This window comes from Corvus moneduloides, chromosome 18 (assembly GCF_009650955.1).
Source record: "Corvus moneduloides isolate bCorMon1 chromosome 18, bCorMon1.pri, whole genome shotgun sequence".
Lineage (NCBI taxonomy): Eukaryota > Metazoa > Chordata > Aves > Passeriformes > Corvidae > Corvus > Corvus moneduloides.
In genome coordinates this window covers 6004188-6025983 of record NC_045493.1, presented here as the reverse complement: position 1 = coordinate 6025983, position 21796 = coordinate 6004188, and the positions used below count along the sequence as shown (strand labels likewise).

Sequence of the window (21796 nt, the reverse complement as noted above, 5' to 3'; positions counted from 1 at the left end):
TTAGCAAAATCGTGTGGTTGGTGCAATGCAGCTGTACTCGGTTGATAGAAAAGTCTCTCAACCTATAGAAGGCCATGCAGCAGCTTTTGCAGAATTCAAAGTAGAGGGAAATGCCAAACCTTCTACCCTCTTCTGTTTTGCTGTGAGGAGTCCTGCAGGAGGCAAGGTAAAGTTTGCAACTGTGTTCCTATAGTGCCTTAGGTAGGTTGTTCGCATCAAACTGAATGTGGAATTGAGTAGCACTGAATATGCTGCAACTGCTGAGCAATCTGTGCAGGGCTGAGGTAACACCATGGTAAATGTCTTGGCCTTTCTAGTCTTGTGCTGCAAAATTGATGAATTGACAAGTCTAGCTCAAAACGTCTTGAACGGGTTGTCTTAAATAGGAATAGTCCGCTTTCATGGAAAGCATGGTTGTTTTGGGGTTTTTATTCTTCTTCCAGCTTTAAATTTATCAGGTTCCAGAAAACTTAACATTCTGAATATGTGGAGCACAGCTCCCCAGACTGTGTTGGCCAAATGTGGCAGATGACTTCAGTAGCATATCTGAGAAAAGGAACTTCTTCCATGTGGCTGTACTTGCAGGCAATCTTGTGACATGAACTCTTTTCTTCCTAGCTGCACATAATCGAAGTAGGTCAGCCAGCTACTGGAAATCAGCCATTTGTTAAGAAAGCTGTTGATGTGTTTTTCCCACCTGAGGCACAAACAGACTTCCCTGTGGCAATGCAGGTAAATGTTTGACCCCTCCAAAGAATGAGCATTGTAACCTGGCAAGGAGCTGACATCTGTTGTAAAGAATGCTTTCTCTAGTGCTTTGCTGTCATTCTTCCTAGTTCTGGGAGGGGTGTTAATAGGTTTGTGGGACGTAGTGTGGACATTAAAACAGTAACTTAAATGTATAGACTGTTCCTGTATTTGTCTAGCTATCAACTTGAGGTTGTATTTTTAAAAATAATAAAGCAAACAAAAAGCCCCAATAAAACTCCTATGAAAAAAACCCCAACCCCAAACCAATGAAACAGATCCCAAAAAAAAAACCTTGACAGTGTCTTCAGGGAGAACGTATCCAACATCACTTTGGCTATTCAGCTTCCTACTAATGTTCCAAGTTCCAGATAAGAATATTAGCATACCTCCTGTAATAGCAGCCCAGAAAAGGCAATTTGGGACATTAGTGGGAGGTCCTTTGGGAAGGAACATAGCTGGTTGCTATCACAGATGAAATTTCACTTAGCATGTCTGCAGGACTAGAAATTGTGTCATAAAAGCAGACTATCTCAGAGCATAAAACTGCTGACAAGTCTAGTAGACCAGCTTCATAAATAGATCAAGAGATGCCTTAAACTAAGGTGTGTGCATGACAGGATTCATGTGGCTCCATACTACAGCTTAAGGCTTAATTAACAAAACATCCAAAGACTTATTCCAAGGAGAGAGTACTTTCCTTGTCTGAAGACCATTTTGGCTCAAAAACCTCCCCAGTTTCAGTGACTTGACAGATAAACTGGAGTACTCAGTAAGATGAGCTTAGATTCTGCTGGTATTTTGGGTAGGCTTTGTTGGAAGAGAATGGGATTATCTCATTAGTATTTCTGAACAGAAACTGGTACTGACATATCTAGACTAGAATGCTAATTATGCCCAAACTTTTTTCCTCAGCTTAGCTTATTAGGATGAGGAGTATGTCCTTTGCTGCAGCTGAATTTTAATTTCCCTTCAACCTCTCTGTTCACTGCAGCTATGCCTGCAAATGGCCAGCAAAGCTGTTCATTGCTTTTGAGTCTGAAAGGAAGAAGCCCGAAGCTGTATTTGTTCTTAGTGTCAGTACAAAGGCATTTCACTGCAGTACTTTCTTGTGACTAGGCTAAAGGCAGCTGTCGTAAGTGTTACAGTCTTACTAGTTTTGACTAATAAAAACCTGTCTTTTGGCAGATTGGAATTAAGCATGGTGTTATTTACCTGATCACGAAGTATGGATATATCCACATGTATGACTTAGAGTCTGGAGTGTGCATCTACATGAACCGTATTAGTGCTGATACTATCTTTGTCACAGCTCCCCATGAACCTACCTCAGGCATCATTGGCGTGAACAAAAAAGGACAGGTAACAAATCCACCATTCTGTTTCTGAGCCTTCTAAAGTTCAGATGAAATGTAACAAATGTAATGAGTGACTTGATGCAACAAATGTCATGGAAGAGAGCGAGTGACTATTCGATTAATCAGTTTTTAATCACTCCTAGTACAGAACTACTTGGAGAGGAACTTGTTTTTTTAATAATCTACTCCTTCACTGATGGGCTGCATAGCCATTTTGTTGTTGTATTTCACAGTAGTTGTGGAAAGGACAGTACTCCTCAATATGCCTCTTGTCCTTTCCAGGTGCTTTCTGTATGTGTTGAGGAAGACAACATAGTGAACTATGCTACAAATGTTCTCCAGAATCCTGACTTGGGACTGCGAATGGCTATACGTAGCAACCTAGCTGGGGCAGAGGAATTATTTGCCCGGAAGTTTAACACACTGTTTGCTCAAGGAAACTATGCAGATGCTGCTAAAGTAGCTGCATCTGCACCAAAGGTAAATAACTCCAAAGGTAAAGCTAAGAAATCATGGAAATTTACGTCAGCTTAGTGGATTTCTTAGCTCACTTGCATTTTATAACTTGATATTCAAAACATAAATGCAGTGTTAGTTTTATGCAGTCTGGTAGTGGTTCTGACTAATACATTCCTGTGTATCCCATAAAGGAGCATCTGCTATTTATTTCTAACCAGACTGGACTTTCTGTGGCCACTTACTTCTTGCTAGAAAGTCATTGGTTTGATGGTCTTTATCCTGAAGGTTTAACAATAGATACTTCAGTTTATAGCTTAAAACCTGCTTTTTTAGCTAATGCTATTCGGTCTTCACTAATTAAACACTGCTTCTCTCTATCTTGTGCCTGTTCAGGGAATTCTACGTACCAGTGATACAATTAGGAAATTCCAGAGTGTACCAGCTCAGCCTGGGCAGGCCTCTCCCCTGCTCCAGTACTTTGGAATATTGCTTGATCAGGGACAGCTGAACAAGTTTGAATCTCTGGAGCTCTGTCGCCCCGTCTTGCAGCAGGGCCGCAAACAGCTTCTGGAGAAGTGGCTGAAGGAAGACAAGGTAGGCTACATCATAACTTCTGTTACCTTGTAACAGTTGAGTGTGTACAATACTTTTGTTGATGCTACCTCTCTGAATTCTTCTGCTTGACAAACTACCGCTTCTGACTTCAGCTGGAGTGCTCAGAGGAGCTGGGAGACTTGGTGAAGACGGCTGACCCAACCCTTGCACTCAGCGTCTACCTTCGAGCTAATGTGCCAAACAAAGTGATTCAGTGCTTTGCTGAAACTGGTCAATTCCAGAAAATAGTGCTGTATGCTAAGAAGGTAAATAGTTTATCACGAACTGCAGGCTCTGACATACATTTAACATGTACATTGTGCAAATCATAGTGTATTACTACGGGCTAAAGAGACCGCAAAAAATAAACTTCAAAATACCCAGAATTTTATGAAGTATCAAATTAATGGACTGGTTTAATCTTATTTTACAGAATAAAGATAAGATTCTTCCTGAATTCCTCAGATGTTTTGTAATCCATAAAAAAAGAAAAATTGCCTAACATCCACTTTTAAGTTTAGGATTTGATAAGTAGTGCTTTAGGACTGTTGAAAAATTTGTTCCAGGCAGTTTTCTTACCTAGCCAGAGAATTGCCCTGGCACAAGATCAGTTACTAAGTAGGTGAATACTGAATTTCTGTGTCAACAGACAAGAAATGCTTTTGTCTGAGAATTCCTGGCAGATGGAGGGTGGGCACAGCAAGCTCACAGCAGTTGGTAGTCCCTATGCTAAAGAATCTGAAGGCTTAACAGAAGTGTGAAGCTTCCTAGATAAGCATGACTGTTTCTGAAATCTCTAGGTTGGCTATACCCCAGACTGGATCTTTCTACTGAGAAGTGTGATGAGAGTCAGTCCAGAACAAGGCCTGCAGTTCTCTCAGATGCTGGTACAGGATGAGGAGCCATTGGCTAACATTAACCAGGTGATGCCTACAACAAGAGTGCTGGTCTCTTTCTAGACAGAGGTAATAGCGTAGTACCATTCTGGGGACTGGTAAGGCTGGTTCAGATCTCTCGTCATTTCGATTAGAGAAGTGACTAAATAGTCAAGTTTGGTTATCATCGAGCCTTTAGAGGCAAGTGTGTTTTCAAATTCTTGTGGAAGCTTTCTGGTTTATTGATAGTAAACCTGCCACGATCTTACTCTAAGCGATAGTGTTGCTGTCCTACTGTTGGCTTTAATGGAGCATACATGTCCCCATGCAGAGAATTTACAGGAATATGAACAAATAAACCTAAGTTCAGTTCTGGCTGCCACTGGCCATTTCTTGTTAAATGGACAGAGAAATAAGGGAACATTTTGCATTTTTGAATAACTGAAGCTACTTAGAAGAAAAGCCAAGACTTCTTCCAGCAACTATCCCAAGAAGAGAGAAGGGATGAACTTTGCGTAGAACTAAGTAGGAGTGGGTGGCTAAGTCTGGCATAATAGCTCAGAGTAATGCATTTCCTCCATTCTAGCGAAAAAGGAAACATGTGAAACTTGTCTCTCTATTACCATGGTAGTAATAGTATGAAAACAGAGAATGCAGCATGCTGGGTGCTGTGATAGTCTGTCTAGCCAGGCCTTTTGTATACACAGAAAAATATACATGTGTCCGTATAGACGCCCTCTTCTCTAACTTGACCAATCTCAACAGATTGTGGATGTATTCATGGAGCACAGTCTTCTGCAGCAGTGCACATCCTTTTTGTTGGATGCCCTGAAAAACAACCGCCCTGCAGAGGGCCACCTTCAGACCCGTCTCTTGGAAATGAATTTGATTCATGCCCCGCAGGTACGACCCAGTTCCTCTGAAAAGGGAGAGACAGTACTAGACTTGCACAAGAATAGGATGTCTGATACTGTTATATTTAAGTCGTTTAGTAACATGAAAGACTACTAAGTCACTGCTGTAACTTCTCAACAACTTGTAGGCTAAGCTGCTGTGATTCTTTTGACAGTCTGAATATGAAATGTAATCTCCTAGGTTGCAGATGCCATTCTCGGAAACCAAATGTTTACACACTATGATCGTGCTCATGTTGCCCAGCTGTGTGAAAAGGCAGGCTTGCTCCAGCGAGCTTTGGAACACTACACAGATCTCTATGATATTAAACGTGCAGTTGTTCATACTCACCTCTTGAATCCTGAGGTAAGTGTTATACAGAGTAAGAAAGTTATGTGAACAGTCTTTAGCACTTCTGCAGCTGCTGTAAGATGGGTTGTAAGTACCGAATTAGCACAGGTAGCTGTGATTCAAGAACATTTGTCCAGTTAACAATTAAACTGTAATTTGTACTTTCAGTGGCTTAAATCTGACCTCAGTTTCCCAGGTGGGCATTTCAAATATTATTTCCAAACTGCACTTTTGTAGTTGTAAATACAGTGAGTATGTCTTTTTATGTCTTCGGTCTTAGTGCATGGAAGACTTATCTCTAGTAGCTGGGGTGGAAACTGTCTAGGTGGCACATCTTAGAAATTAGTCAAATCCTGTATGAGTTACTGAGTAAAATTTCTGTGTCTTTGCAGTGGCTTGTGAACTTCTTTGGCTCTCTCTCAGTTGAAGACTCTGTGGAGTGTTTGCGTGCCATGCTATCAGCCAACATTAGGCAAAACCTACAGCTCTGTGTGCAAGTTGCTTCTAAATACCATGAACAGCTTGGCACCCAGTCTCTTGTGGAGCTTTTTGAATCTTTCAAAAGCTATGAAGGTACAGTATTAGGGGGAAGCAGCTTACTTGGAAGCACTGACTGATTGAAGCTAATAGTTAGGATTGTGGGTTTTATGGGAGAGGTACTTGTCACATGGCTGGATCTTAGGGTACATTTATCAAAGTGAGCTCATCACAGTGAGTTCTAGGGGTAGTTTTGTAGTAGATAGTTTCTTAACTCTCTTAAGCAAAGATCAGAAAGAAAAATGAAACCTGAAAGAAGGGAAAAGAATCCTTTTGATATTCCCTGCAGTTGACTGGAAGCTACTCTCTCAGCAAGGCTGAACTAAGTCACAAACTGAAGCCCATACAGCCTTCACTTGCTTCACTTCTAACATTGTTAAAACACATGTGACTCTTTCCAGGACTGTTCTATTTCTTGGGTTCCATTGTAAACTTTAGCCAGGATCCAGATGTTCACTTCAAGTACATCCAGGCAGCTTGCAAGACTGGTCAGATAAAGGAAGTGGAAAGAATCTGCCGTGAAAGTAACTGCTATAACCCAGAACGAGTGAAGAATTTTCTGAAGGTAAATACTCTGCCATAGGTGATTGAAGGGTCTTCTGTATAGTTTGCTTAGCAGCAGAACTACAGCTTTCTAATGGAGGGAAATACCAAGAGGGTTTAGTTGGCATGGCTGTGAATAATCTTTTGTCACTTTTTTCTCTTTCACACAAAATACAGGAGGCAAAGCTTACAGATCAGCTTCCTCTGATCATTGTCTGTGATCGGTTTGACTTTGTTCATGACCTGGTGCTCTATTTATATCGCAATAACCTGCAGAAGTACATCGAGATCTATGTACAGAAGGTAAGGACTTGCTCTTTACTTCATTTTAAGGAACTTAGTTAGTAGACTACAGCATAATCTGCTGTCTTTATTTGCTCTCTCTCCCAGTGCAAAGGCTCTTCAATAAGCCTTTTGTCTATCACAAAAACATTATTCCTGGAATGTATATACAAATGTCAGTTACTCAAAGTTCTCTGCTCTGAAGCATAATTGAAATTGTTATCTTGAACTTCCCCGTGTGGAAGACTAGGGGTGCATTATTAGAAATGCTAATAACTAATGATGGTGGCTTATTCTAGGTGAATCCTAGCCGTATACCAGCAGTGGTTGGAGGGCTTCTTGATGTAGATTGTTCTGAAGATGTCATCAAAAACTTGATCATGGTGGTGAGAGGGCAGTTCTCCACAGATGAGCTGGTGGCTGAAGTGGAAAAAAGAAATCGGTAATGAAAATGCATCTGTCGGCACCAGTGTTTGGGTTCCCTGATCCTGCTATACACAAATTGAATTGGATGCAATTTTGTTAAATGATACAGTACTAATATTGTTTTGTCTTCCTTTATAGAAAAGCAGTTCAAATTTGCTAGTCAGTCTTTTGATTGTTTGGGTCACGTAAGAATGCCTGACAGCACTGCATGATGTATAACATGGCTTTTGAACACTCCTGTACAGCCAGCCATGGGATGTGCCTTTGGAGTAAATTTGGATCAAACTGTCTTGACAGTCTAGCTGTAGGCACACAGCAGCTTCTGTAATCAGTTTCTAGCTACCTGTGAAATGAACAAATGGCTTTGAGTGTGAACTGCCAGCTAATACAACAGGAGTTGAGAAACTGTAAAACTAGGGGTATCTGTAACCTTCCCTGATGTTAAACTGCAGATCTGGCCTCCACTCATTTAAGACTCATTAAAAAATAATTGGCTGGTCTGTGTTTCCTTTTAAGTTTGACCAGCAGACTTGCTTGAAGGGAAGGCCAGGTACTGAGTGGTAGCTGTCAAATGTACCTTAGTCTGACTTATAAACCTAAAATGTTTGCTTCTTCAAAGGCTTAAGTTGCTGTTGCCATGGCTTGAATCAAGGATTCATGAAGGCTGTGAAGAACCCGCGACTCATAATGCTTTGGCCAAAATCTACATTGACAGTAATAATAATCCAGAGCGCTTCCTTCGTGAGAATCCTTACTATGACAGCCGTGTAGTTGGCAAATATTGTGAAAAGAGGGACCCTCATCTGGCCTGCGTTGCTTATGAGAGGGGGCAGTGTGATCTGGAACTCATAAAGGTTAGCAAAATGCATTTATAAACATGCTTAAAAGAGCTACTTGCTGCCTGAAGTGGAAGCCTGTCTGGCTATTAGTCTAACACTTGCAGAATCCTGTCTTGCAGTCTCACTCAAGAGTTTGAGGCAGGTGGGATTCTTCTATATAGAGGCAATAATTTTTATGCTGATGAGAAGAACTTACACTGTATTTCCAAACTGAAATTGTATAACTGCAACTTTGAAGTACCATCCATGTCTTTCATCCACTGATTCTGCTTCAAATTAATTTATTTGGCCCAGGTAATGAATATGCCTAGCATTAAAACTTCATTAATATGATTTTTTTTTGAGCCTTGAAGGCTCAACAGAAGGAGCAGGCTGTCATCTAGCCTGATTCTACAGCAAAAGAAAAGTTTCCCTGAAACTAAAACAGGGCTTGTAATTTTCCTTTCTTGTGATTGACCCATAGAGTTGCTCCAATACTTAATGAGAAATGAGGAAAATAAATGTTGACAGTCTAACTACAAGGACTTAACTCCTACAGCATTCCTCTCCTATCTTTAACCTTGTTGTTCTTAGAACATCCCTCAGAATTTCAAGGGCAAGTGAAATTCTCAGGGTTCTCAGACACTTTCTAGTCTCAATGAGAACACCAGAGCTTAATGCCAGATTAAGACAGTAGTGTGTGTGGCTGCTGAGAAAAACATTCTCCTCCTACCTGCACTTCCGTACTGGTATATGCAGAGAATGTCAGCTGGGAGCATTAGAATGGTAGTATAATCCAGGCTTGTTACTGAAAGTGGATGACTTTCCAGCCTGAGGCTGTTAATTCTGAAGTAACTGTTCCACTGTAGCTGTTAAAAAAGAGCTGGCTACATTTGTCTTCTTTATTTCAGGATATGAAGGTGGCTTTGAGTTGTTGTTTGCTAGGAGACTGCGGATAAACTGTACCATTCTGGTTAACCATAAAAGCCTGTCTGTACCAGTTTTTTCCCTGAACTGATGTTCTGAGAAGGTGTTTCTGGTTATGGAGAAAAGATCATCTTCCTATAAGAATTATTTTTGAGACATTGTTGTCTTCTAGAAGAAGTGTCAATTCCTGCAAATGATAAATGTAAAGCATAAAGCAAATTTGTGCCAGTACTGATTTGTTTACAGCACAGTAATTGAGATTCCACAGGCTTATTTGTATACTAGCAATGTGAGCTGTTGGTATAAGATGACTTAGGCCTTCAGGTTTCTTGTCTTCTAGCTGGAAATTGAAGCTCGTGGTACTAATAGGATCATGACTTGTAACTCTTCCATGCTGCACTTCTATAAGGAATTTCACATTTATTCTGTACTCTTAGCACCTTAACAAGAGAATCCAAGCCACTTGCTGTTCTGAACGCTTGTAAACACGTGTAAAGCTAATAGACACCAAATACATAACCTACTTCTACCTTTAAACACCTGCACTGTTCCTCAGTTCACTACTTAACACTGCCCAGGCAAGTGGCTCCCCTTTCTAGATTTAAAACTTAAGTTCTTCAGGCTTCTGCAGGTCTTCACTTCAAACAGAAGCAAATAGTTACTGTGAAGCCACTGTCACAATATTTGTGTGTTGGGCAAAACCAAGAGAAGCTATAGAAATTCTGCTGGAGACCTTCTTCATAAGCCTTCCAGATCAGAGGTTGGGTAAGAACTTGTCTGTGGCATTTAGCATTGCTCAGAAATTAGTTCTGGTCAGTCTTCTAGACTGTCTGGTTTATAGCTAGCTAAACCTGTTTTGTGGTACTGACCCTTAACAATAATGCAAATAATTGTAACTTCTCTTTCAGGTGTGCAATGAGAACTCCCTGTTTAAGAGTGAGGCTCGCTATCTGGTGCGCAGGAAGGACCCTGAGCTCTGGGCAAATGTATTGGAAGAAAACAACCCATTCAGGCGGCAGCTTATTGACCAGGTACAGCAAAAAGGCTAAACTCCATTATGTGGAGACCTCAGGATGTCTCAGAAACATGGAGCGTTAAAGTAGCACTCTTCCCCCACAAAGTCCCTTAAGGCCCCATCTCAACCATTTATAAGAGTTTATAAGAGTTGGAGTGGCAGGTATTAATTCTGACCTTCATGGTCAGAAGATTTAGCTACCAGTAGAATATTTTTTCTGTCCTGGAGAATGACCTCCCTCCAGTAAATTTATTTCCCATACAGACGTAAGATGTGACTTTACTTCTATATTAGATACAGCTAATAGCTGTTTCTTGCTGTCTTTTATCAAAATACTTTCAAAGTTCTGAAGCTTTAATTTGTAGTTCACTGGACAAATAACTTGACAAATTGACAAGTATTTAATTTGGGGAAAACAATAGTTTCCTGCCTTTGAATCTAGGTTGTCCAAACAGCTTTATCAGAAACACAGGATCCAGAGGAAGTTTCCGTAACTGTGAAAGCTTTCATGACTGCTGATCTGCCAAATGAACTGATTGAGTTATTGGAAAAAATTGTCTTGGATAATTCTGTATTCAGTGAACACAGGTAAGAGGAGAGCTTTGTCCTAAAGTTTAGCCTATTCAGTGCCTTTGTTTAAGTTGTGAATGATCCAGGTTGTCATGGGTCTCTCAGTTGCAAGACCTAAGCGCTCTTCAGTGTTTATGATCAGGTGAAAAGCTAGAATTTAGAGTGCTTTGTGCTTGAAGAACAGAGCTAGTTCACACTATGCAATTTGCAGTGATGTGTTGAGAACAGAGAACACTAATACTGGTAAGCAATTTCTTTTTGAAGGCAAATGTCAGTGGTTCTCAATCTGGGGACGAAAGGTTGTTGCTAGTGACAATAAGTGGGTTTGTTTTTTCACATGTACAGTCCATGTCACTTAAGCAGGTGTTGCTGTGCACTGCTTATAGCCTATGCCTTCTGTTAACCAAAGGAATCTCCAGAATCTGCTGATCCTGACTGCCATTAAGGCTGACCGCACCCGAGTGATGGAATACATCAATCGGCTGGATAACTATGATGCCCCAGATATTGCAAACATTGCCATCAGTAATGAGCTATATGAGGAAGCCTTTGCTATATTCAGAAAATTTGATGTCAATACTTCAGCAATTCAGGTGAGGTGTGGTTCCTGCATGATAATATAGAATGCTTCCCTGGACAGAAATGGCTGTTCTAAGAGCAGTTAGCTTCATTATTGCTTACACAGAGCAGCGTATGCACTTGAAGAAAGAGTTCTGTTAGAAAGGACAGTGTTATAGAACTTTGATTTTTAACTTGCAACTTCAATTTCAAACAGGTGCTGATTGAGCACATTGGCAACTTAGACCGTGCTTATGAATTTGCAGAGAGATGTAATGAACCAGCAGTGTGGAGCCAGCTGGCTAGAGCACAGCTCCAGAAGGATTTGGTGAAGGAAGCCATTGACTCCTATATAAAGGCAGATGATCCATCTGCCTACATGGAAGTTGTTCAGGCAGCTAATAGAAATGGTAAGGCAAAGCATCTTCAACTTCAGATTGCTTGGATATGAGCTAGTTTATTGCATTTATATTGAGCAGCAGGGACTATTGAGACTTACGAATTCTGTTTCAGAGGAAATGGGAACAGTCAGTACATGGAATTGATGAGTCAATGTTAAGTGAGATTCCTGTCAACAAGGTTGTCTGTCTTGCTACACCAAACATAGATGTCTCTGTGGGAGATAATTTGTACTGTTATCTAAAATATCACTAAGTATAACGTATTTATTTAGCTGTGTGTGGCAGAATTGCTTGCCAGTTGGATTGCAGAACAGTAGCAAGAAGTCCAGCCTTACCTGAAGGTGACTTGGTGTTGACAGGGAATTCCATAACTCAAGTGCAGATGGCTTACTGTCATGGTAGAGGAGAGCCTTGAGCCTGCTAGTGAAAACTGTCCCTAAGGTGGGCAAGGTAAACAATACAGGATGACTAAACACTGGACCTTAACTATCTCTGCTCTCTTCCAGATAACTGGGAGGACCTAGTCAAGTTCTTACAGATGGCCAGGAAGAAGGCTAGAGAGTCTTATGTAGAGACAGAACTTATTTTTGCTTTGGCAAAAACTAATCGTCTGTCAGAACTGGAAGAGTTTATTAGTGGCCCCAATAATGCCCATATACAGCAGGTATGTCTTGATCCACAGTTCCCAAGTGTGACTTGCTGCTTAGCTGACCCCTCATTCTTGCTGGTACCCTTGTTTACCTTGGACTCCTAATTCAGGTCGGTGATCGCTGTTACGAAGAGGGGATGTATGAAGCGGCAAAACTTCTCTATAACAACGTATCCAACTTTGCTCGCCTGGCTTCTACCTTGGTGCACCTTGGGGAATATCAGGCAGCAGTGGACAGTGGCCGCAAAGCCAACAGCACGAGGACTTGGAAGGAGGTAACTTAAACTTGTGGGTTTTAGTAGTAGCTTTTAATTCTAGAACAAGTGTTACGGAAATAGCTATTTGGAACTGTTGGTAAACCTTAAATTTGGTAAAGCTTTGTCCTGTTATTTGCTGACTGTCATTACAGGTCTGCTTTGCCTGTGTGGATGGAAAAGAATTCCGCTTGGCACAGATCTGTGGTTTACACATAGTCATCCATGCTGATGAACTTGAGGAGCTGATCAGTTACTATCAGGTCAGTCACTGTTAATATTCTAAAAGACTCATACAGCATACTTGTATCTGCTAATAAAGTGGTCACAGAAAAAAAAAATGATACCCTGGGGGCTAATATTTAAATTAATTTTTCCTCTGTCTTCATTTCCTAGTGGCGACATGCATTTTTTTCTGTAGTAAATGGAGTGGTAATAGTTTTCGCTGGCCCTTCTTTTATAATTCTCTTGCCTCATTGAAATCATGTCTTAAAATCTAAGCACTTCCAATTGGAGAGAAAAATCAAAGCGTGTTGAATTTAAGTAAATATGCATTTTAGCAAGCTTTATTAATCCTTATTTTCCTAACATCCAGGATCGTGGCTACTTTGAAGAACTGATTGCCCTTTTGGAAGCTGCCTTGGGCCTAGAGCGTGCTCACATGGGGATGTTTACTGAACTTGCCATCTTATACTCCAAATTCAAGCCTCAGAAAATGAGGGAACATCTGGAGCTTTTCTGGTCTAGAGTTAATATTCCAAAGGTATGCAGTAAGGTAGCTGCAAGTGAAGGTGGGAAGCTGCCAGTGAATCAAACCTGGTGCATTTTTTTTGTTTTATTAGGTGCTCAGAGCTGCAGAACAGGCTCATCTCTGGGCAGAACTTGTATTCCTCTATGACAAGTACGAGGAGTATGACAATGCAATAATTACTATGATGAATCATCCCACTGATGCCTGGAAAGAAGGCCAGTTTAAAGACATAATTGCCAAGGTAAGTAACTAGTTAACTGAAGCAAAGTGCTGAAAGCTTCTTTCAGGATGAGGCAAAAATGCACAACAGAACTGCTGTTTAGAAAATAGTTTGCTTAAGCTACTACTCAGTTTTTCCGCTGTACTTAAAACAATTTCCAATCAGTTTAGCACAAAAAATTAATCTGATCTTACACTGTTTCTTTTCTGCTGTGCAGCACATTGTGTTGAGTGGCAACAGCTATACAGAATGTTCTCAGAGGCTGCTCAGGATCACAGGTCACAAGCAAGAGGCCTAACCTCCTTACTACCTTTGAGCTGACTGCTGTCTTAGTCTGAGGCTGTAACTGTTCTTGGAAGATTTCTGCATATGTTTCCAGCTGTTTCAGTGTGAGAAATGGGGTGGGCAATCCCATGAGTACAGCAGAGAATAGTGACTCAAGGAATAGTTTAAACAAGATTTGAAACGGAGTACATTCTTACTGGTCTTGGGGGTTTCAAGGAAACAATTTAAAGACCTTAAGGCTACAGTCTTCAATGGCTTCAGGAGTCGACAAATGGTCATATTAACTGTAGTGGGCTGCCTGTGCCCGGAGCTCTTCAGTGGATGGATTAGAATTGTTTTGTAATGCTCCTGGTAGCCTGTGATTTCACTGTCTGGAAGCAGATGGTAGAAGAAGCAGTCATAAGATTGAACAAGAATTCTGCATAAGTGTAAAACTTCTGACCTCTAGAAGAAAACTTAAGCTGTTGTTTAGTAGGACACACTTAAACTTTGTGCTGAGTTAAGTGGTCTGAACTAAGCACCTTAGGATTACTTTTGTTTGAAGTACTAACTAATGTCTAATCATGCAGGTGGCCAATGTGGAGCTGTACTACAAAGCCTTGCAGTTCTACTTAGACTACAAACCTCTGCTGATCAATGACCTCCTGCTTGTATTATCTCCACGACTGGATCACACCAGGACAGTCAATTTTTTCTCAAAGGTGAGTTTGGAAGATGGTAGATCAACAAAAAATCCTCTTGCTCAAGTTAAGATACTCCGGGCTCTGGCTGGAAAACAGAGTTGACATCTGTTGGGTAGCTTTGCCTCCAGTATAAAGGACTGAGAAGCACCCCAGTCCTGGCTTGATATGGGAAATGCAGGAAGATTTGCATAACTGGTCTTGGAGACTGTTTTATTTTACTTATGGCAGTACAAGATACTGTGTCTGAAGGGTTTGAACAATAAACACAAACTCTTGTAATAACAAATGGGAACCTGTTTCAGGAGAATGCAGTGTCAGGATTGCTATAATTAATCTTGTATTGGAAACATCATCTTTCCAGGTTAATCAGCTACTTCTAGTAAAGCCTTATCTACGTTCAGTCCAGAACCACAACAACAAAGGAGTTAACGAAGCTCTAAACAACCTTTTAACAGAAGAGGAAGATTTCCAGGTGAGGCCCAAAAAACCAGATTGTTAAGCCCGAGGGATGGTCCTCTGACAAAAAAGCTGCTGACATAGTAATGTCCTTGAGTGGGAGGTAACACTTCTCCAATGCAACAGGGAGAGGGTGTGCAGTTAGGCCCTTTGCATGCAGGAGACATCAATGATTTGCAAAAAAACAGGTGCCACAGATGTTTTTCTCAGAACAGACCTCACAAAGGTCAGTATCAGGTGTGTACTCAGTGAGCAGCACTTCTGTAAATAAATTTGCTTCTTGGCCCCATTGGCTACTATTTGAAGACATGCTTTATGTTTTAAATATAAATAGCTCTTCTGTCTGGAGTCAGTATGACCAAGTTAACATCTTTCTTTGTTAGAAAATACCCTTTGGAGAGGTGCGTGAAACACTTAGGTAAAGAAGTTGTAGCCATAGTATCAACATCCAGCTGGCAGAAGCGAAATACTTGTGCACCATGATTAGATTCTTCTCTACTGTAGTTCTCACCTACTGCCATCTGGAAGCACGTGTAACAACTCTCTCTCAAACAGGGTTTGAGAGCTTCCATTGATGCCTATGACAACTTTGATAACATAACGTTGGCTCAGCGTCTGGAAAAGCATGAACTAATTGAATTTAGGCGTATTGCAGCATACTTGTACAAGGGTAACAACCGCTGGAAGCAGAGCGTGGAGCTGTGCAAGAAAGACCGTCTGTATAAGGTGAGTTAATGACACTGGCTGAGAAGTCTGGGCTATGAAGCATAAATCTCCTGGGTACTGAATGTTTGTTAGTTTCAAATCTGGAGTTCTAATTAGTGGTCCTTCACTTGAAGGAAAGACTCTTAAAGCAGAAGTGGTTGTAGTTTCAAATGCACATCTTAAATCCAGTTTCATAATGTTGTCCTGTATCTGGGGATCTGTCTCTGTCGGTCAGTGGCATCTGTACAGTTACCTGTATCAGTATGGAACATTCTCCATAGAGCTCAAGTCATAGGCTCATGTAAGGGTACACATGAAATGCAATTATGCTGGTATGCTCTTCAAGCCTGTAGTGAGTTCACACAGGCCAGTTTGTGCATAGTCTGTAGGAAACCTGTTGAATAATGTTAATAAAGTATCTGGCTTGCCCCAGAGCTTAACTGTTGATCTTTTCTGTAGGATGCTATGCAGTATGCTGCAGAGTCCAAAGATGCAGAGCTGGCTGAGAAGCTGCTCCAGTGGTTCTTGGAAGAAGGCAAGCAGGAGTGCTTTGCAGCCTGCCTTTTCACCTGCTATGACTTGCTGCACCCAGATGTAGTCCTTGAGTTGGCATGGAGACATAACATCATGGACTTTGCAATGCCTTATTTCATCCAAGTGATGAGAGAGTACCTTACCAAAGTGAGTATTGCATAGGCTAGGAAGCTAACACTTTAGTCTGCTGTATGATTAGCCTTGTGTAAACCAGAGCTCTTTGCGTATGTTTGGAATATTACCATTCCTCATAGACTAAGTTTTCTTCAAGTTCTGTGGGTTTCATCACTCCAGGCTAGCTAGCAAAATTTATAAATAGATGCCTTGGCAGTTGAAGAGGTCTAGTTAGACTTCTGCTTTTAGCAGTAGACTTAAGCAACTGTGCTTCTCACAGCAGCTCCATAGCTGATGAACTGAAAACTTGGTGAGGACAACACATATGTCACTTTTGTCTTTGTGTAACTACGAAAGTAAAGCACTCTTATTTCCTAGAGTAAAAAGAGCATAGGGCTTTTGAGTAACTAATAGTGCACATTATTCCTATATCAGCCATAAGAGCAGACTGCTGAAGGTGTTTGGTTTTTTTAAATCGAAAACGTAACCATAGACGCATAGCCTGGTTCTACAGTACTGATACCAAGAGCTGGTCCTCAACTCAGAGAAGAGAGATTCTGATCATGTGTGGTCCTGAAATGCTTGTCTCAAACAGCTCTAGGATACTAAGCTAACATCCTGCCTTGGAAGGCTGTAGGATTGCATAGGACATCACAGTAAAGAATTTCATTAAAATGAGCAATATAAAAGTGACTGCTTCAGGTTGCTTCTAATAAATCATGTTAAGTATTCCCCTCTGAATTTTCTTGCAGGTTGATGGACTATTCTATAAGGTGACACTCTGATTTCAAACTCTCTGTGTTCATTTGTGTCCCTCAATATCCTAGGTTTCTTTTACAGGAATCTAGCTGTAGCTTCTGCCAGAAGAGCAGTGTAATTTAGCTCTAACTCATTTCCTGTTCACTTTCTAATGCTAAAAGGATAACTATTCACAAGCAACTTGAAAATCCAACCAGACTCTTCTCCTGTTCATGGGAAACAAAAACAAGTGCTTGAGGAGGGCTTTAGTTTGGGCTCCTTTTCACTGTCTTAGATATCTTGTGGCAGGGAGGATGCTGTTCCTAAACAAAAAAAAAGCACTTGCCATGTAATGGGATGTGTTCCAAGGGCAAATTGCTTTTTACTCTGTAAATTACCAAAGTGTGCAATAATTCAGGCATGGTGGTGAGTTTGACTAGTGCCAGGAAGCTTCTGTGAACTTCTTGCCTGTTGGCATGATGAAAGTATTTGCACAGATCTTAAAAATCTCCTACTCTTCATATTTCACTCAGAAGAAACGTGCCACACAAGTTTACCTGAACTCTTCCATGTGAGGTTTAGGTCTAAAATAATTTATTTTAAACTGCTGGTTGGATTTACAAGTAATCATGTGTACTAAATATGGGATAACTTGCCAGAAGGAAAATCTGCATGGTGAAAGTGGTTTACAGTGAAACTAATTTAGTCTGTTGAATTAACTGCAAAACATGGAATTGGAGAATGGGCTTTATAAATGTGGTATGTGTAAAATTGTCATGTAACTAACTTCAAAAGCACAAAAGAATAGACTAGTTTCAGTGGGGTGTGTACATCTTCCCGAACTTACCTGTCTTTTCTGCATAAAAAAATGTTAAAGCACTGAATATCCTCTGTCCCAGAAGGGGACAGGCACACGGAGTATAATGACACTCACCTGGAAACCTTTTGAACCAGTTCTCGGCAGCAGAGCAGATGTGTTCCGGCTTTCCCGGAGCTGCTCATCCCTTGCTGGGGGTGGCTGCTCTCGGCATTCCTGCTGTTTGCCCAGCTGAGGGCAGGACTGCGCTGCTGGCCAGAGTCAGTGTAGGATGGCGCCAGGGAAAGGCAAACCCGAGAGAGCCGAGTCGGGGATAAATAGAGCAGGACCAGTAGCTGGAAATGGGTAGCTGTCAGTTGCTTTGATCCATAGTAATTTGGGTAGTATTTGTATCACCAATATTTAGTGTTATGCTGGAGAGCTGTTAGGGTGACAGCTATAAATGAACCAGTAAAAGACCTGCTGCCACTCAAGTTGTCAATTTGAGTTGCAATCTCCAAAAAATTGAGGAAACTGTTAAACAACATATCTGGATAACATCTTTGAAGTGTGATAGAGACCCCTCTTGAAGCAGTTCTCAGGCCAGATACGATGCTTGCAGTGGGAAAGGAGGGTGAGGAACAGCTGAAATGCAGCATTAGGCTAAATGTAGGTTTGCCCAGGACGGTAGTACTGCCTGTACCAGGATGTGAAGCCGTGTGACTTTTATGCCTTCTAGCCTTCAGTCTCAGTAGTTCTCTTCTGGAAGATAAAACTTGTTAAACCTGAGAAGGATGGTACTGTTGCTCTTCAGATTGCTCTCCAGACCCACAATCTAAAGTTGTGTTCAGGGCTCCTGCACTACTGTAGCGCTTCCACAAATTTGTTTAGCATGAACAGAACTTTATGTGCTTCAGGCACAGCACTGAGATCTGTATAAAGCTGATACTACTAGACCACGTTACATGATGGTTCTAGAGTTTCCCCTGGAGGAAGTCTCTGTGAATAACAATACGGTTAAACCGGTACCTTGTAGCCAGGTTAGGCTGTAGTCCTAGATGAGATCAAATGTCACAGGCCTGGAATAGCAAATATCTGTGAGCTGTCATTGAAAGGGAGAGGAATTGCAGGTTAATAGGTAAGTGTAGATTAGGCCCATGTGAGATGATGGTCGGTCTGATGGGTTTGAGTTCTGGGTCATAGTTAGCAGTGACTAGAATAGGGCCCCAGAAAGTGCTTCCTTTGAAGGTAATGAGTACCTCATCTGAGAGTTGCTGCTTATTGCAGTACACCTAAAAGAATTGGGAAGTCAGTTTTACAACAAGGCTTGCTGGGAATAGGCAGACTTCAGTAGTCTCCAACTTGGACTAAAAAGGAGCACTTGATAGCTGAGGTACCAGGCATGAAAAACTTCACACAATGGTGCAATTGCTCAATGAGGCCTTCATAAATCTCCTGTTCACTTCAATGTAGGTGGATAAACTTGATGCTTCTGAAAGCCTAAGAAAAGAAGAGGAACAAGTAACTGAACCCACTCCAATAGTATTTGGTAGGTTTTAATTGATTACCTGTTGTCACTCTGGTCTCTCTTTGTGGAGGCAGCTTACATGATTACATTGTATCCAAGAAAACTGGTTTCAGCTAGATAGTAATTGAAATGGTTGTCTCTGCTCGATGAACTGCGTAAGTTGTTGAAGTGACATCGCACTCTTACAGTACTGCTCTTCAGATTAAAGTATTGCTCCTCTTACATGGCTCAGAGCTCTGCCTTAGGAATCGTGTTTCAGTATGGTAATAGGACAGGGGATACCAGGGTGTTGCCAACCCCAGGAATAACTTACAAGAGCATGAAAATTCCTCTTCTTATTATTCATGTCTGAGGAATGTCTGCTTTCTGCTCTTCCAAGTAGAAAGGCAGACTGGCTTTCTAGCTCACGCATTTTAAGACATGTGCAGCCAAAACACCATGGCTGTCCTCAAGTGTGATGCTATTTTAGAAGCCTTTCTGAAGAGGCATTCTGCTAACAAGCACCTAGAAGTGGCTGGTAAGGGAAGGATGTGACTGGTTCACTGTCTGATGTAAATGTTAACCTGAATTTAACAGATGCATGAGGCATGTGTGGTCCTGGTGATGAAAACAAACTTGTCAAGGTGTGTTCAGACCTTTTGCAGCACCCTCCAGACTGTGAGACCTAATAGACCTAACTATTTGCTTGAATTGCTTTATTCTTTAGATCTGACCATGCATGGGTTAAATAATACCAGTTTGGCTTTCAGTATGGTCTCTTCAAAACAAGCCACATTTATCGTGACCTCAAGATCAATTGATGTTCATCTTCCTTCTGAGTCCTGCCTTGCTTTTGTAGCTTTCTGACAGCAAGAGCAGATGGCATGGGTGCCCAGTCCATGGCACGTGTTGGGGAATAGTGTGACTTGCTGGTGTGTGCTTGCACAGGGGCTGATTTTAGCTAAAGCCTAATAATCCTGTCACACAGTACAGCTAGCATTAGGGAAGCTTGGGATCTTAAACTAACTTTCTTTTTGTCTCATGCTTTTCTAGGCCAGCAGTTGATGTTAACAGCAGGCCCCAGTGCAGTACCTCCCCAGGCAAACTTCCCATATGGATACACAGCACCAGGATTCACCCAGCCACCTGTTTATGGTTTCAATATGTAACTAGCTCTCTGACAGACCTTCACTGTCTCTGTTCTCTTCCTTCCCATCCCTTTTTAACTTCTCCAAGAAGTGTACAAGGCACAGATGGCCTTCTGTTGGCTGAACACACTTGCTGCCTGGCTCAGTGAGGAGGCTTCAGCAGGATGCCTGTTACTGTTATTTATTGATTATTGTCTGGTTACATTTCAACCTCTGAAAGGCAGCTTTTGTTAATGACATTGTGAGACTCTTGTCTGAAGTTAAGGCACTATTTCACTAACTCATATAGCAATAACTACTTGAGGCCAGGGGGAAGAGAGCATAATTTTCTTTCTTTTGAAAAGCCCATTGAAGGCAGCTGGGAAATTACCTGGCACCAAGTTGTTAAAGCTTTAGCTGAAGCTACTGAAGTAGCAGGGTTGTTAACAATTCAATGAAACATCTTGTTAATAATGAATTGTTGAAAGCTTGTATCATCTGACCACCCCATTTTATTTGCATTCTTATGTGCAAAAGAAAATGGGCTTTTCTAATATTTGTGCTCTGAATGTTTAGAGGAGTATTGGGAAGTTTCCTTTTCTGGACAATAATGCTGTTGGAGTTCAATACTGTTGGGGTTCAATACTGTTGGAGTCTGTTCTCTGTTTTCTGGAGTATATCTGAGACTTGAAGAAAATAAATCTTCTCATGCCAGAGAGCAAACACTTCCCAGATCCTTTTTGTTTAACAAGAAGAGAGCATGTTACTTATTGACTTATGACGTTAAATGGTACTAAAACAAACCTCAGCTGTGTGTGGCAAGCGAACATAGGAGTGTGCATGGGCTGCCAAAGCACTGGAGAAGCAAGAGCACAGCATCAGGGTTGGGAAGGGGGACACACTGCTGCCATATGGAGGCATTAGGGAGGGCCATAATCCTGACTTTTTATTTGCACCTTTAACTGATTCTGGCATGGGCTTCCTGCCACACCATGTTCTGACCCTGTCTGGTGGGCAGAGTCAGCACCACCTGAGTGAACAGGGTGCACTGACTCAGTTCTGCTATGCTGCAGTAGGATCAACAGCGTGTCCATCACCCACCTCTTCCTTTGAGAATGCCAACAGGGATGTATTACTACTTTGTGCCACTTCAAATACATGTATCATTAACGTTTTATGTACTTAGATAACAATGTATAATTTATGGTTATGAATCTTGTGCTAATCTTGAATATTATAAAAGTCCAACTATAAATGTAAAACTGCAGTATCCACTGTGTGGTTCTAGTCTTACTATCTTGGGTGTGGGGACTGGCTGGTAGTAATACACTACCACTCATAGCATCAGGTTTCTTAATCTGACAACTGAGGATGCCATGCAGGAAAAGGGAGACTTGTGCCAAGGCACAGAACAGGGAAGGCTGAGCAAGTAACTTAAAGGGAGTTGTGGTCTCTTCACGGGACACATGCATGCTGCACGAGGCAGTCACATGCTCACATGTGCTTTCATTCAAGGGGCTGGGAGAGCTTCAGTCCTGTGTGGAGGGAGGTGCTGCAGTGGAGTCTTCTCTGCTGAGATACATCAGTGTAGCAGTGGTTTTGGCAAGCTACACCCTTTCATA

General features: G+C 41.5%; 1 protein-coding gene across 5 annotated transcripts in view; it reads left to right on the top strand.

Moving 5' to 3' along the window:
* The window catches only part of CLTCL1 (clathrin heavy chain like 1), a 34584-nt gene extending 13140 nt beyond the window's left edge, over window positions 1-21444 (top strand). For 2 of the 5 annotated variants that reach the window (XM_032128014.1, XM_032128013.1), the window contains 30 exons: window positions 5-166; window positions 619-732; window positions 1936-2109; window positions 2388-2585; window positions 2958-3158; window positions 3272-3424; window positions 3959-4081; window positions 4799-4936; window positions 5129-5293; window positions 5671-5851; window positions 6217-6380; window positions 6536-6661; window positions 6940-7082; window positions 7686-7920; window positions 9720-9842; window positions 10269-10414; window positions 10806-10989; window positions 11172-11364; window positions 11862-12019; window positions 12115-12279; window positions 12414-12521; window positions 12854-13021; window positions 13101-13250; window positions 14084-14215; window positions 14559-14669; window positions 15209-15379; window positions 15818-16039; window positions 16759-16779; window positions 19014-19089; window positions 20101-21444. In XM_032128014.1, the coding sequence (XP_031983905.1) occupies window positions 5-166; window positions 619-732; window positions 1936-2109; window positions 2388-2585; window positions 2958-3158; window positions 3272-3424; window positions 3959-4081; window positions 4799-4936; window positions 5129-5293; window positions 5671-5851; window positions 6217-6380; window positions 6536-6661; window positions 6940-7082; window positions 7686-7920; window positions 9720-9842; window positions 10269-10414; window positions 10806-10989; window positions 11172-11364; window positions 11862-12019; window positions 12115-12279; window positions 12414-12521; window positions 12854-13021; window positions 13101-13250; window positions 14084-14215; window positions 14559-14669; window positions 15209-15379; window positions 15818-16039; window positions 16759-16779; window positions 19014-19089; window positions 20101-20216 (4521 nt within the window). In that variant the 3' untranslated portion in view covers window positions 20217-21444. Of the gene's footprint in view, window positions 1-4; window positions 167-618; window positions 733-1935; window positions 2110-2387; window positions 2586-2957; window positions 3159-3271; window positions 3425-3958; window positions 4082-4798; window positions 4937-5128; window positions 5294-5670; window positions 5852-6216; window positions 6381-6535; window positions 6662-6939; window positions 7083-7685; window positions 7921-9719; window positions 9843-10268; window positions 10415-10805; window positions 10990-11171; window positions 11365-11861; window positions 12020-12114; window positions 12280-12413; window positions 12522-12853; window positions 13022-13100; window positions 13251-14083; window positions 14216-14558; window positions 14670-15208; window positions 15380-15817; window positions 16040-16758; window positions 16780-19013; window positions 19094-19496; window positions 19586-20100 lie in introns of all 5 variants that reach the window. The other 3 variants (XM_032128016.1, XM_032128015.1, XM_032128017.1) reach the window with 2 other exon arrangements.
* Window positions 21445-21796: the final 352 nt, after the last annotated feature.